This window comes from Schistocerca nitens, chromosome 10 (genome assembly GCF_023898315.1).
Source record: "Schistocerca nitens isolate TAMUIC-IGC-003100 chromosome 10, iqSchNite1.1, whole genome shotgun sequence".
Classification (NCBI taxonomy): domain Eukaryota; kingdom Metazoa; phylum Arthropoda; class Insecta; order Orthoptera; family Acrididae; genus Schistocerca; species Schistocerca nitens.
In genome coordinates, this window is record NC_064623.1 from 210510142 (window position 1) to 210525720 (window position 15579).

Consider the following 15579-nt stretch of genomic DNA (forward strand, 5'->3'; position numbering starts at 1 on the left):
ACTAAGGATTTTGTCAGTGGGAGAAGACAGGAGGAGGAGGGTGGAGACAGTCTTAGCTGATGGCAGTGAGGAACAAGCAGCAAGAAAATGGTATGTGGCACTGGTGAAATATGTGGTACATGATTAAGTTGAAGAATGGCCTGGGAGACTACATAGAGGAAAGAGATGGTGAATGTGGATCGATGAGGTGAACAGACAAGCATCGAGGCTATGAAATGGGGGCTAGGGAGATATGAGCCATGATACTTGATGGATGTGTTGTAAGGACAGTCCCTATCCAAGTAATTGAGAGAGAGAGAGAGAGAGAGAGAGAGAGAGAGAGAGAGGATTTTTGGGGGAAGGATACAGATGGCAAAAATTATGCGGTCTATACCGGGCTGAACTCACCGGTGTCACATTAGATTGCTGCCTCCCCCTTCCAGCCCTCGACCAACTTTCCCTCCATCCCTCCCTACATCTCACAGCTCCTTAGTTTCTCACATACTATACAAGATACGACTTCTCACCTTATCTGAGCTTCAGCACTGAAAATCGGGAATTCTCTGGGAAATTGAGTGTAATGCGAAAGCCTGAAAAATGCATTGAGTGTACTGCGAAAGTCTGAAAAATGCGAGTGGTAGTTGACCTGTTATTGATGAAAATAAATGTTAGGAGTCATTTCATAACAAAACTCTGTCAGAGTAATTGGTGTTGGGTTTCCATAAGGAAAGGTGATGAAGTACAGTGAATTGTTGTAGTGTTTGTTGCTTGATTGTGGCTACCTCCAGCATGATTGCTGCATGTGGGAATTTTTGTTGTTCTCTGTAGCTTTTAAAATTCTTGTTCTATATCACTTTATGTGTTTTAAAGAGCCACAAAGGAGGTGATTGTCTGGAAACTCATCAACAATTTCAGTTTTCTTTGCATGCCTGTTTACTGTTCAGTGGCTCAACTTTGTGGTGAATGATTATCTTTACCCCTTTCTTTATTTATATTCCATCCAGGATTTACGCATATCGTCTTTTGGAACCATTAGTTGCTTGTAGAATGTATGAGTAAATAAATTGTCATCAGATGTATGTTGGTTCTACTACTTTTTTTATATCTAACTCAGCTTGTTAAGGAAGGAAGCAGAAGGGAAAGTTCTGATTCATTATTATGATCTCCTTACTCTTTCACTTTTTATTTTGTGGGCTACACTGTGCAGTTAATTTTTTTATATGCAAGTATTCCTGTTGGCATTTAGATTAAATTGTGTTACTGCCACTTCGAACTAATGTGGAATTATATTTGCAGAACGTACGTTGGAACCTCCTCCAGTCGAGAGTATAGATTCGGCATTAAAGAGGCTGCGCGATATAGGGGCGCTGGATGAAGAGAACGAGCTCACACCTCTGGGGAAGCATCTCGCTGCACTTCCAGTCGACGTGAGGTAAATGCGCATACTGTATAAGTTGGTAATGGAGACATCAGTAAAGCAAAAAACGATTAGCCGCTGCAGCACGTGTGTGCGAGCCTACACTGCATATGCCTACAGCCCAATTAGTCACAGTAAATGTAGCAATACTGCTTAGAGCCATTTAAATGTGTGTGTGTTAAAAGCTGTGTGTTCTATATCTTCCACTGAATACTCTTTTCACTTAGTGTTGAGTTTTTCCACAAGGCATATTTCCTCCTGATATATAGTTAATCACTTCATACCACTTATAGCATCTCATTCTTTCCTGGCTTCCCATGACTTCCCAGACAGTTCCAGGGTTTCTTACTTACTTGTCCAGGAATATCAAGATAATCGATATTGACACACAACTGTTCAAAATGGTTTTTTGTCAGTTGAGCGTGTGCTTTTATTTCCCAAGTTCATCATAAACGTGTACTGCATTTACTGTGCTTGTGCCAATCAACATTTATGGGGTGACAGTTTAGTACCAAGTACTTCCTGTCTCTCAGAAGTAGTAAACAGGGGTTGTATGAAAAGTAATGAGTCCAAAAATGGGGAAAGGTTACTGAAGATAATACTACAAACAGTTAAAATTATTCAAAATAGGTTCCTCTAGAGTTAACACTTGTAAGTTGCCCCCAAAATCCTTTTCAGGAATATCCACCGAGCAGTGAGTCAAAGCCGCTTTGACCTCTGCAGTGCTCTCGTGGTGTTGCCGTCTGAGCGCTGTCTTCACACAGGGAACAGGAAAAAAGTCCACGGGCAGCTTTGGGGCTATAGGTAGACAGGGGAAGTGTTGTAATGCTGTTCTGGACCAGATAGTGGTAGGCTGTGGAGCAGGTACGGCCTGCTGCATTGTCGTGATGCAGCTTCCAGTATGCAGCAGGCCCTGGCCTCACTATATTCCGTGGGTGTCCTGTGCTCGGTTTGTGTTCCACATCCTCTCAACCATCTCTGAAGAACTTATGCCATCTAAAAACAGCATCTCTTGATCGACGTTTGAACACTTTCTGAATTGTGACCAACATCTCCGTAGCCAGTTATCTGAGTCCCACACAGAATTTGATGGTGTAACACTTTTCAATGGAAAGTTGCATTTTTAAGCTTTGTCTGACTGTATAGACAGCAGTACAGTAAAGTGACAATGCAAACACCACAGAAGCTCATAGACAACTGATGAGACCATGTGTGTTTTGAAAGTGACTTCCCCCTCCACCGTACCAGCCACAAGCTAGGGCACTGTGACATAAAGATGTTTTAGAAAAAAAAATAAGACTCATTACTTTTTCTACAAACCCTGTAGTGTAGCTTGTCTTCTGATTTGCCAAGTCAACAAATAGTTCATGCCAATATTATGAAAAGGGTAGTTGCCACTCACCATACAGCTTAGATACTGCAACAAAAAGACTGTTAGCCAAAGCTTTCGGCCAAACAAGCCTTTGTCAGAATTAGACAACATGCACACGCTTGCTCATGCGGGCCCACACACACACACACACACACACACACACACACACAGAGTCTCTGGCTGCTGAACTCAGACTGCAAGCAGTGCTCATGATGGAAGAAGCAACTAGGGTGGTCAGGGTAAGAAAGAGGCTGGGGAAGGGAGGGGGAGGGACAGCGGGATGGGGGTGGAGGATGGTCGGTGCTGCTTGTGGGAGCGTACAGGGACGAGGTAGGGACAGGGTAGGGCAGCTAGGTGCAGTTGGGCTGAGAGTGCGTTGGTGGAATAGAGGGCTGTGTAATGCTAGAATGGGAACAGGGAAGGGGATATGGGGGTAAAGGACAATAATTTATGAAGGTTGAGGCCAGGAGGTTTACATAGATGTATTGATGAGAGAGTTTCCACCTGCTCAGTTCAGAAAAGCTGGTGTTGGTGAGAAAGGTCCAGATGGCACAGGCTGTGAAACTGTTATTGAAATGAATGACATCATGTTGGGCAGCATGCTCAGCGGTTGAGTAGTCCTGCTGTTTCTTGGCCTCAGTTTGTTAGTGGCCATTCGAGCGAAGAGACAGCGTGTTGGTTGCCATCCACACGTAGAATGCAGGACAGTGGTTGCAGCTTAGCTTGTAAATAACATGACTCTGCCCCATGTCTTTCTTTTGTAGATCGAATTGAAACCAATCGTGAGCCAAATCCAGCCCGCAGACCGTTGGATGCGCGCCTGTGCCGTACGGCGTCAACAATATATTAATTTCAGTCAGAAGTTACTATTGCTTGCTTGTGAAGACTAATTTGTTGTTGCAGAATGCTATTTTTGTATTCAGTAGCTGTTGCTGCCACTAAAGTGAGAGTTGCAATAAATTCGTTATAGATCAGAACATAATATGTGTTGAGTTGGCTGTGTTTACATTTACCTTAGGACTGATTATCACCAAAAATTAAAAATAAAAGTAACCCTAATAAAACTGGCTCACCCTGTGCATGTTTATGAAACACTAATTAAATTATATGTTCACTATTTTGAGCAAAATAGAATCAACTTTGCATTGAAATATGTCTATTCACAGGATAGGAAAACTTATGTTGTATGGAGCCATATTTTGCTGCCTAGATTCAGCGCTAACAATGGCAGCGTGTCTCAGTCACAAATCTCCCTTTGTGGCTCCATTTGCACTGAAAGAAGCAGCTGATGCAAAGAAGCGGGAGTTTGCTACTGCTTATAGTGACCAGCTCACTGCTCTTAGGGCATACAAGGTGAGTGCCAAAGAAACTGTTGAGCATTTGTAATATTCAGTTTTTTCTTGTTTTCATTTCTGTCAAATTCCAGCCAGACCTATAAAAAAAAGAAAACAGGCCAATGCTCAGGAATGCCTTATTTACTTACTTTTTTAAATATGAAAGCTCAGTATGACTGTTTTTGTTTCCACTGAAAAGAACTATACAGGGTGCAAACGATAACAGTTTACAATGTACCACAGTGGTGTAGGGGGAAGTTGAGATGAACAAGTTCATATAGGGAACTAGTCATGTATCAGGCTGGGAAACAAGCTCATATAGATCTATAGAAGTCACCTAATCTACATTATATACACGCCATGTGAAATTTTGAATGTTCTCTAGCCTTCTTACACCATCGGCTTAGTCAGTCAGATTTTGAAATATTTTATTTCATTCTCATTAGTCATTTAAACTTCCTGTGAGGGTGCTAAAAGAAAAGATTCATGTAACATTATAAAAAAATTAATTATGTTTACAATTCAATCTAAACTTAACTTTTACAAGCACAGTTGTCTCATAGTATGAAGGCTAGAGAAACAAAACGATGTAATTTTTAGTTTTACACTATCAAGTGTCACAAAATGTAGAGGGGGGGGGGGGGGGGACAAATGTCAGTTTTGCAGGACAATTTTAGCAAGAAAAATAAATGAGCTTCAAATGGTTAAAGAGTGACAAGTGGGTAGTGTGAGAGGGTATGAGGACATTCAAAATCTTGTGCAGCATGCATGCGCTATCTGGGTGTATACAACCCGGGACAACTGGGAGATCCAGGAAAAACCCAGGAATTTTTTCATCCCGGAGAAAACTGGGAACAACCGGGGAATTTTTTATTGTTTTTGTTTTCAGTTACATTTTTGTAATTTTGACTGGTAAGAACCGATACTCTAACAAAGGATATTAATGTATTCCGCTACTGCAGAATAATACTGCAACAATAAAACATGAACGAGAGAAAAAATTAAAATAAAAGTTAAATTGCAAGGGAACTGCACCAAATACAACAACAAAACACAGTGCTCATACAAGTGTCTGCCAACAGCAAAATGTGTCAAAGGCTTTAGGAAGACTATGAAATGCTTCGTAACAACAAATTGCCTCTGATGAGAGTGACGTCACAACTGTTTACATTAGATTCATTTTAGCAGTTACAAGCGGGATCATGCACTTGTGCAGTTGAGTAGTACCTTCTCCCACTTCTAGATACAGAAATGTGGCTGTTGGTTGTGTAAGCAGTCGCAGCAAGCAGATCGATGCTACCGGGAAAAATTTTACTGGAGCGCCCAACCTGCCAGATTCATGCATGCGCAGCAGGGAGGGAGGGGCAAATTCATACTATTGAGGGAATAAACCTTGTTTCACAAAGCGACTAGTATCCAGCCCACATTAGTCTATCGATTATTCATATGACTTTGAAACGCATTCCTGTCAGTTTTTGAACATTTCATTTTTGAACACATTCTAAGTTGATTTCTGAATGAATCGTAAATTGATTTGTGAATGCGTGCATAGTGTACATGATGTCTCTGTCAGGGAAATCCTCATAGCATGTAGAAACAAACTTCCCTACAATTGGCTATACGAGCTGAGCGGAATAAGGCTGAACAGATTAATACCAACCGCTGTCCGATTGTGTGGTTGATAGAGTTTGTGAATGATGAGCGTTGTTATAATTACTTCGAAATCCATAGATTCAGACTACAGGAGTGGAAATAAACGAATAACAGGTAAAAAAGATTATGTATTACCTTCTCTGTGTATCCAAGAAAATGAATTTTGACAGAAAATTTTTGGCCAGATCGCTATACTAGTAAGCGACAGTTTTACAGTCCCCGGCTAGCAGACGTTTTAAGTTCTGATCTGGAAGAAGCGTGGAAAATGCGTTGTACAAACAAGTAACAATGCCTAACCAGAGAATAATCGTGGGAAAAGTAAACTGGTGATTCTGGCAGAGTTAATGAAGTCAACCTGCGAATAAGCTTTGACGTTGGCAGGAATAGTTATAGAATTACTGATAACAAAACTGTTTGTTAGAATGAGGAAGGTGAAGAAACGGGGACATCACACAAATTATGGAACAATATGACGATTCCAAGTTTGTATTAAAATTTTGTACTACTACTTTTAGATCTCGTGCTTGAGAAACTGGAGCGTATGAATAAAGTGTGAAACTATTTCCTAATGTGGAGCTTTTTGCTTGTAGTGGGCCTAATAGGCATTTGATATTGGTACTTTGTGAATTATATTCTGTTGTTACAAAAAAGACCATTTGTGCCAAAACAGTCTCATTTATTTGGTGTGTGTCACAATTGTTGCAGTATTAGAAAGCCCTATTTTGTTTTATCTAGCAGACAGTGACAAAATAGATGTAATCAGATCGGGAAACCGCACCAGTCTTGGGTCCTATTTGTATTAACAGCTTTTTTGGTATTAGACAACGACATTTCGATTTTTCATGTAGCAAAACGTTTGATGAACTTTGAGGTAATAGATTCGTTTGCAGGAAGGAAAGCACGCCATGTAAAACTGTAGCAAGATTGTTGTTGTTGTTGTGGTCTTCAGTCCTGAGACTGGTTTGATGCAGCTCTGCATGCTACTCTATCCTGTGCAAGCTTCCTCATCTCCCAGTACCTTCTGCAGCCTACATCCATCTGAACCTGCTTAGTGTATTCATCTCTTGGTCTCCCTCTACGATTTTTACCCTCCACGCTGCCCTCCAGTACTAAATTGGTGATCCCTTGATGCCTCAGAATATGTCCTACCAACCGATCCCTTCTTCTAGTCAAGTTGTGCCACAAACTCCTCTTCTTCCCAATTCTATTCAATACCTCCTCATTAGTTATGTGATCTACCCATCTAATCTTCAGCATTCTTCTGTAGCACCACATTTTGAAAGCTTCTATTCTCTTCTTGTCTAAACTATTTATCGTACATATTTCACTTCCATTCATGGCTACGCTCCATACAAATACTTTGAGAAACGACTTCCTGACACTTAAATCTATACTCGATTCTTCAGAAACGCTTTCCTTGCCATTGCCAGTCTACATTTTATATCCTCTCTACTTTGACCATCATCAGTTATTTTGCTCCCCAAGTAGCAAAACTCCTTTACTACTTTAATTGTCTCATTTCCTAATCTAATTCCCTCAGCATCACCCGACTTAATTCGACTACATTGTATTATCCTCGTTTTGCTTTTGTTGATGTTCATCTTATACCCTCCTTTCAAGACACTGTCCATTCCGTTCAACTGCTCTTCCAAGTCCTTTGCTGTCTCTGACAGAATTACAATGTCATCGGCGAACCTCAAAGTTTTTATTTCTTCTCCGTGGATTTTAATACCTACTCCAAATTTTTCATTTGTTTCCTTCACTTCTTGCTCAATATACAGATTGAATAACATTGGGGATAGGCTACAACCCTGTCTCACTCGCTTCCCAACCACTGCTTCCCTTTCATGCCGCTCGACTCTTATAACTGCCATCTGGGTTCTGTACAAATTGTAAATAGCCTTTCGCTCTCTGTAATTTACCCCTGCCACCTTCAGAATCTGAAAGAGAGTATTCCAGTCAACATTGTCAAAAGCTTTCTCTAAGTCTACAAATGCTAGAAACGTAGATTTGCCTTTTCTTAATCTAGCTTCCAAGATAAGTCGTAGGGTCAGTATTGCCTCACGTGTTCCAACATTTCTACAGAATCCAAACTGGTCCTCCCCGAGGTCGTCTTCTACCAATTTTTCCATTTGTCTGTAAAGAATTCGCGTTAGTATTTTGCAGCTGTGACTTATTAAACTGATAGTTCGGTAATTTTCACATCTGTCAACAGCAAGATTAGAGAGAGAAAAATTCTAGGTGCTAAGGATTGAAGAAATGTGTATTGTCTTGCTTGTCTCATGTCTTTACTGGGATTATGTATCGTATATTTAATTTTATGTCACACAAAGCAGCAAGCTGTTAGCTGATAGGGAATTCAGAGTTCAAATTTTCTGAAGAGAGGGTTCTTTTTAAAGGACATTTTAATTTTCACTGTTCTGAGTATGGTTTGATGGTATCCATTACAAAATATACACGTTTTGATTCCACAGACTGAAATATAGTGACATGCGATAGGAGAATGCTGTGTGGAGAGATGTGGCACTGCACTTTGGCACACTTACGACCAAATAACATGTCTTACATTTCCTCAAACACATGTTTTATGCATCAGACTCTTCAGAAAGATGTGCACTACAAAATGAACATATTTTTGAAAATTTGATTATTTTTTTAATTTTTGACATCCTATCCCAAACGCTCGAGGGAGTGGCAGAGTATTGCCCCGTTTCGGAAATATCGTAGATCCGGGGCGGATGCGCAGAGCAGCCTGAGTTATAGTGGGTATGTGGGTAGTCTCCACGTGACCCGTGTTTACATTTAGTGATTTTGCTGTTTCCCCTTTGTTCACTTCTCTCACGTCAAATGAAAACAAAACAGATTTCTGTGGCCAGGAGCTGCCAAGTGAATTAAAATACATTCACATAATTACAGAAGGCTAAAATGTGTTATTAGTTTCAGATTTGATTTTATTTCCACCTTTCTGACAGTCAAACATTAATTGCCATGCAGAACAATGAAGTTATTCTTGTCGGTTTGCTAAAGAAATTTAATTTTATTAATCTTTTCCGCTGAGGCAGACAATATATTCTAAACGGAAGTGTTTAATTCCACACACTGTTCACTGCATTTCAAGTGCACGTTTTCAACTTCTTGCACATATGGCATTATGCCATAATAAAGAACCAAACATGAGATAACACAGTGCTGGTACTCCAAGAAAATTTACATCCCGAAAACTACATAAAGCTTAATATCAGGTCGTGGCCTTCTTCACTGGGAATCTGGACATATGAATGTGCACTTTAAATATGCACATTTTAGTATGAGTCACGAAATTTCGATGCTCTTGGAGTATCCTGTGATGTCTTTTTTCTTTTTTGACATAATGTAAGATCTTTTAATGTTTTACATGTACGAACATATGGTCTCCCTATGACATCATAGCTGCGCAAGTGTGGTGACGCCTGTCACCTGGCGCTCTGTGGCAGCTGCAGAAACGAACGTATTTCTAACAGGTGGTTTGAAAAGCACTGCCATCAAAGTAAATTTCCTTTTACGCAAGTTGAACTATGTGCGAGAATGTATGATGAATTTCTTGAATCACAGAGTGTTTGACTCTAATTTAAAAATAAACTCTTTGATGACGAGCCATTTAGATGAATTTTGAGCCCAGAAGATCAGACATTTATGTCATTATTAAAATTTTACTGGCACATCTTAAATTGTAAGATGCCCATAAAAGATAACATTATATGTGAAAGCTTAGCTTCTCTTGCAGCGTATTATTCTTATAGATCAATATTATATGTGAAATCTTTGCTTTTCGTGTAGGAACACTATGTATATTAATTGAAACCATTCACTTTTTGTGTTTGTGTGTTCGCGCTCCTTAACAGTGATGTTGCTATTGGCTTACATCACGTGTCCTAAGCTCTGAATACCCGCTATCGTCGGCTGACGAGATCACGTGACGTGAGCTATGACTGGCTTACAAAAGTGTAACGCAGTCTCGATTTCAATGCTTCGGAAAGTAACATGCAGTGTTTGGTGGATTCGAATTTATACTTTCGTAATATGAAAATATGCAGCGTACATGTTGCTGCACATCAAAGATCTTTCCAAAATGTGTTTTTTCCCTTGTGTTTAGTTTTCTAGAGAAAATAATACTGTCAGTTAACAGGAAAAAAGTATGTTTTCACACAGGAGAAAGTGTATTTTTAACCGGGAAATCCAGGAGAAATCTGGGAGGTTTTTTTTTCCTTGTCCGCATATACACCCTGGCTACCGTATTTACTCGAATCTAAGCCGCACTCGAATCTAAGCCGCACCTGAAAAATGAGACTCGAAATAAAGGAAAAAAAAATTTCCCGAATCTAAGCCGCACCTGAAATTTGAGACTCGAAATTCAAGGGGAGAGAAACGTTTTAGGCCGCACCTCCAAATCGAAACAAAGTTGGTCCATTGTAATATGAGACACAATTTAGGTCGAATGAAAGACGATACAGCTACAGTAGTTTGGTTCGAGTAATAAGCTTAGCAGTTAAGCTTTACCAGGTAGCCATTGCTATGCGTCAGGCGCTCTGTCCGTATTTATACGGGTACCCTTCCTTTTTCACGTGCTTCGTCTGGTTTGAATCGATTGCTTATTTTGCTTTGATCTGATAAGTGCCGTTTTCTTTGTTATAGGTGTTTACGTCACTCTAAGCTGAAAATGCATTACTGTACTGTGTAATGCATTGTTTGTCGCATTTTGATAGTGCGTGTTTACGGCCTGTCGCCGCTCGCGGCATGACTTGCTTTTGTGCGCACTACCGCCGCTTAAAAAAAAAAAAGAGGAATCGTCTCATTAGCGAAACAATGGCAAGAGACTGCTATTTGCTGTTACTTACACTGCTGCTTTCTTTCATAATGATCAACAAGAACCAAATGCGTATGATAGAACATGCGTATGATAGAACATGTTCTGAACGAGAGTTTTGTGAAAATTTTCCTCCGTTTGAAAATCTTTGCGGCCGCTTCTTTAGTACATCAAATTCTGCACAGAAATTAGTCATCTTACATTTAAAATCTAGTCAGTTGCCGTGCTTCATTTCTGACTGTATCACTATTAGGCATAAGAATAATACGAATATAAACATGACACGATACGTATATTCTTCCGCGTTTGCTGTTGTCTCACTCTAGTTTCGTAGTTTATTAGGCAGACAGTATTTAAATGAGATAGCAATAAACACGAAAGAATACATGGCAAAATGTTTATATTCGTATTATTCTTATGGTGAAAAGAATACTGCATGTGATTCACATTTCATCAGGTTCCTATTAGCAAGCATCTCTTCTCACAGGTAGGAAAAAACTCGGAACGTAGAGTTGGCCATATTGACAAACATCCCTAACAGTCTTGCCAGTCGGATTTTCGTATTACATTGAAATTCTGCTACATTCGAAGATGAACAATACGGAATTTGTATTTACTTCATTGGATAATGTATGAAAATGCAGTGGTCGAAACTCGGGGCGGAGAAAAAAAAAGCTCGTCTTCTACCTTTTTTTTAATTTATTTACTGATGCAGAGGTTTTGGCGCCAGTATTTATCTTTGTGCCCACAAAGCATGCTTGTGTAGCGCTACATATATACGACGGCAGAAGTTAGTTGTGGCGGCACCTATCAACATTTTTCAGAACTTCCGCTTGCTTTGCACTCGATTCTAAGCCGCAGGCAGTTTTTTGGATTACAAAAACCGGAAAAAAAGTGCGGCTTAGATTCGAGTAAATACGGTATACCTTAGGTCGCTTTTGATGCCCAGTTTGAGTTTATTTCCTGGCCTGATGTAGAAGACAAGTGTCTTCTGACAAATTGTTCATCTCGACTTCCTTTACATTGCTGTGGTATGTTGCAAACAGTTATTGCTTACACCCTATCACTCTTTATATTAATAATCGACCACATATTTTTGCATCTGGGAGTGAGGGCACTTCAGTTGGCTCATCTGTTTACCTGTGTGCTTGACCCATCAGAATGTTTTCAGCTGTTCAAATTACCAGACAACTTGCTTGTGAAGCTGTTCAGACTTTCTTGGTGTATACAACTACTGAAAAAATGGATTTTTTTTTTTTTTTTTATTTATTGTAATGTCACCACATGTTTCCTTTAACAGACATGTCAGGCTAAGTGCCAAACTAGTGTGGTTGAATAACAGTTGTCAAAATAGGAGCACCAGAATAGGTCAGTTGTATGCATCTCTATCTCTCTAAATCATTAAAATTCTGTCTTTCGCTTAGATGAAGAAACAGCAAAAGTGTAGGTAAGAGGAACACTTGCCAAGAAAATCGAAAAGTCACTCCTGCCCATGTTATCAGGAGATACAAAGCTACGTCTCGATTCTATCCTATGGCTTTATCACTTTAGCCTGTCCATGGGCTGTGGTCAGGTTTTTTAAACTATAATTTAATCACTTATTTCTCCCTTGTGTCATTACTGTTTTCATCTTGGAATCACTCTCAGAGCTGCCCTTTGTTGCAGAAGTTCTAGTGTCATCAGCTTTAACTCGATGTATGTAGCTGAACCATGAACCATGAACCATGGACCTTGCCGTTGGTGGGGAGGCTTGCGTGCCTCAGCGATACAGATGGCCGTACCGTAGGTGCAACCACAACGGAGGGGTATCTGTTGAGAGGCCAGACAAATGTGTGGTTCCTGAAGAGGGGCAGCAGCCTTTTCAGTAGTTGCAGGGGCAACAGTCTGGATGATTGACTGATCTGGCCTTGTAACATTAACCAAAACGGCCTGTTCCTGAAGAGGGGCAGCAGCCTTTTCAGTAGTTGCAGGGGCAACAGTCTGGATGATTGACTGATCTGGCCTTGTAACATTAACCAAAACGGCCTTGCTGTGCTGGTACTGCGAACGGCTGAAAGCAAGGGGAAACTACAGCCGTAATTTTTCCCGAGGACATGCAGCTTTACTGTATGATTAAATGATGATGGCGTCCTCTTGGGTAAAATATTCCGGAGGTAAAATAGTCCCCCATTCGGATCTCCGGGCGGAGACTACTCAAGAGGACGTCGTTATCAGGAGAAAGAAAACTGGCATTCTACGGATCGGAGCGTGGAATGTCAGATCCCTTAATCGGGCAGGTAGGTTAGAAAATTTAAAAAGGGAAATGGATAGGTTAAAGTTAGATATAGTGGGAATTAGTGAAGTTCGGTGGCAGGAGGAACAAGACTTTTGGTCAGGTGATTACAGGGTTATAAATACAAAATCAAATAGGGGTAATGCAGGAGTAGGTTTAATAATGAATAAAAAATAGGAGTGCGAGTTAGCTACTACAAACAGCATAGTGAACGCATTATTGTGGCCAAGATAGACACAAAGCCCATGCCTACTACAGTAGTACAAGTTTATATGCCAACTAGCTCTGCAGATGATGATGAAATTGATGAAATGTATGATGAGATAAAAGAAATTATTCAGGTAGTGAATGGAGACAAAAATTTAATATTCATGGGTGACTGGAATTCGTCAGTAGGAAAAGGGAGAGAAGGAAACATACTAGGTGAATATGGATTGGGGGGAAGAAATGAAAGAGGAAGCCGCCTTGTAGATTTTTGCACAGAGCATAACCTAATCATAGCTAACACTTGGTTCAAGAATCATAAAAGAAGGTTGTATACCTGGAAGAATCCTGGAGATACTAATAGGTATCAGATAGATTATATAATGGTAAGACAGAGATTTAGGAACCAGGTTTTAAATTGTAAGACATTTCCAGGGGCAGATGTGGATTCTGACCACAATCTATTGGTTATGAACTGCAGATTGAAACTGAAGAAACAGCAAAAAGGTGGGAATTTAAGGCGATGGGACGTGGATAAACTGAAAGAACCAGCGGTTGTAGAGAGTTTCAGGGAGAGCATAAGGGAACAATTGACAGGAATGGGGGAAAGAAATACAGTAGAAGAAGAATGGGTAGCTCTGAGGGATGAAGTAGTGAAGGCAGCAGATGATCAAGTAGGTAAAAAGACGAGTGCTAGTAGAAATCCTTGGGTAACAGAAGAAATATTGAATTTAATTGATGAAAGGAGAAAATATAAAAATGCAGTAAATGAAGCAGGCAAAAGGGAATACAAACGTCTCAAAAATGAGATCGACAGAAAGTGCAAAATGGCTAAGCAGGGATGGCTAGAGGACAAATGTAAGGACGTAGAGGCTTGTCTCACTAGGGGTAAGATAGATACTGCCTACAGGAAAATTAAAGAGACCTTTGGAGAGAAGAGAACCACTTGTATGAGTATCAAGAGCTCAGATGGCAACCCAGTTCTAAGCAAAGAAGGGAAGGCAGAAAGGTGGAAGGAGTATATTGAGGGTTTATACAAGGGCGATGTACTTGAGGACAGTATTATGGAAATGGAAGAGGATGTAGATGAAGATGAAATGGGAGATAAGATACTGCGTGAAGAGTTTGACAGAGCACTGAAAGACCTGATTCGAAACAAGGCCCCGGGAGTAGACAACATTCCATTAGAACTACTGATGGCCTTGGGAGAGCCAGTCATGACAAAACTCTACCATCTGGTGAGCAAGATGTATGAGACAGGCGAAATACCCACAGACTTCAAAAAGAATATAATAATTCCAATACCAAAGAAAGCAGTTGTTGACAGATGTGAAAATTACCGAACTATCAGTTTAATAAGTCACAGCTGCAAAATACTAACGCGAATTCTTTACAGACGAATGGAAAAACTGGTAGAAGCGGACCTCGGGGAAGATCAGTTTGGATTCCGTAGAAATGTTGGAACACGTGAGGCAATACTAACCTTACGACTTATCTTAGAAGAAAGATTAAGAAAAGGCAAACCTACGTTTCTAGCATTTGTAGACTTAGAGAAAGCTTTTGACAACGTTAACTGGAATACTCTCTTTCAAATTCTGAAGGTGGCAGGGGTAAAATACAGGGAGTGAAAGGCTATTTACAATTTGTACAGAAACCAGATGGCAGTTATAAGAGTCGAGGGGCATGAAAGGGAAGCAGTGGTTGGGAAAGGAGTGAGACAGGGTTGTAGCCTATCCCCAATGTTATTCAATCTGTATATTGAGCAAGCAGTAAAGGAAACAAAAGAAAAATTCGGAGTAGGTATTAAAATTCATGGAGAAGAAGTAAAAACTTTGAGGTTCGCCGATGACATTGTAATTCTGTCAGAGACAGCAAAGGACTTGGAAGAGCAGTTGAACGGAATGGACATTGTCTTGAAAGGAGGATATAAGATGAACATCAACAAAAGCAAAACGAGGATAATGGAATGTAGTCAAATTAAATCGGGTGATGCTGAGGGGATTAGATTAGGAAATGAGACACTTAAAGTAGTAAAGGAGTTTTGCTATTTAGGGAGTAAAATAACTGATGATGGTCGAAGTAGAGAGGATATAAAATGTAGACTGGCAATGGCAAGGAAATCGTTTCTGAAGAAGAGAAATTTGTTAACATCGAGTATAGATTTAAGTGTCAGGAAGTCGTTTCTGAAAGTATTTGTATGGAGTGTAGCCATGTATGGAAGTGAAACATGGACGATAACCAGTTTGGACAAGAAGAGAATAGAAGCTTTCGAAATGTGGTGCTACAGAAGAATGCTGAAGATTAGATGGGTAGATCACATAACTAATGAGGAGGTATTGAATAGGATTGGGGAGAAGAGAAGTTCGTGGCACAACTTGACTAGAAGAAGGGATTGGTTGGTAGGACATGTTTTGAGGCATCAAGGGATCACAAATTTAGCATTGGAGGGCAGCGTGGAGGGTAAAAATCGTAGAGGGAGACCAAGAGATCAATACACTAAGCAGA

The 15579-nt window shown here is 40.2% G+C and overlaps 1 protein-coding gene across 1 annotated transcript in view; it reads left to right on the top strand.

Moving 5' to 3' along the window:
• LOC126210661 (putative ATP-dependent RNA helicase DHX57) overlaps positions 1–15579 on the top strand; it is a 238405-nt gene that overhangs the window by 187520 nt on the left and 35306 nt on the right. Inside the window, exons 18-19 of the mRNA XM_049939992.1 lie at positions 1276–1411; positions 3935–4121. Coding sequence (XP_049795949.1) covers positions 1276–1411; positions 3935–4121 — 323 coding nt within the window. The remainder of the gene's footprint in view (positions 1–1275; positions 1412–3934; positions 4122–15579) is intronic.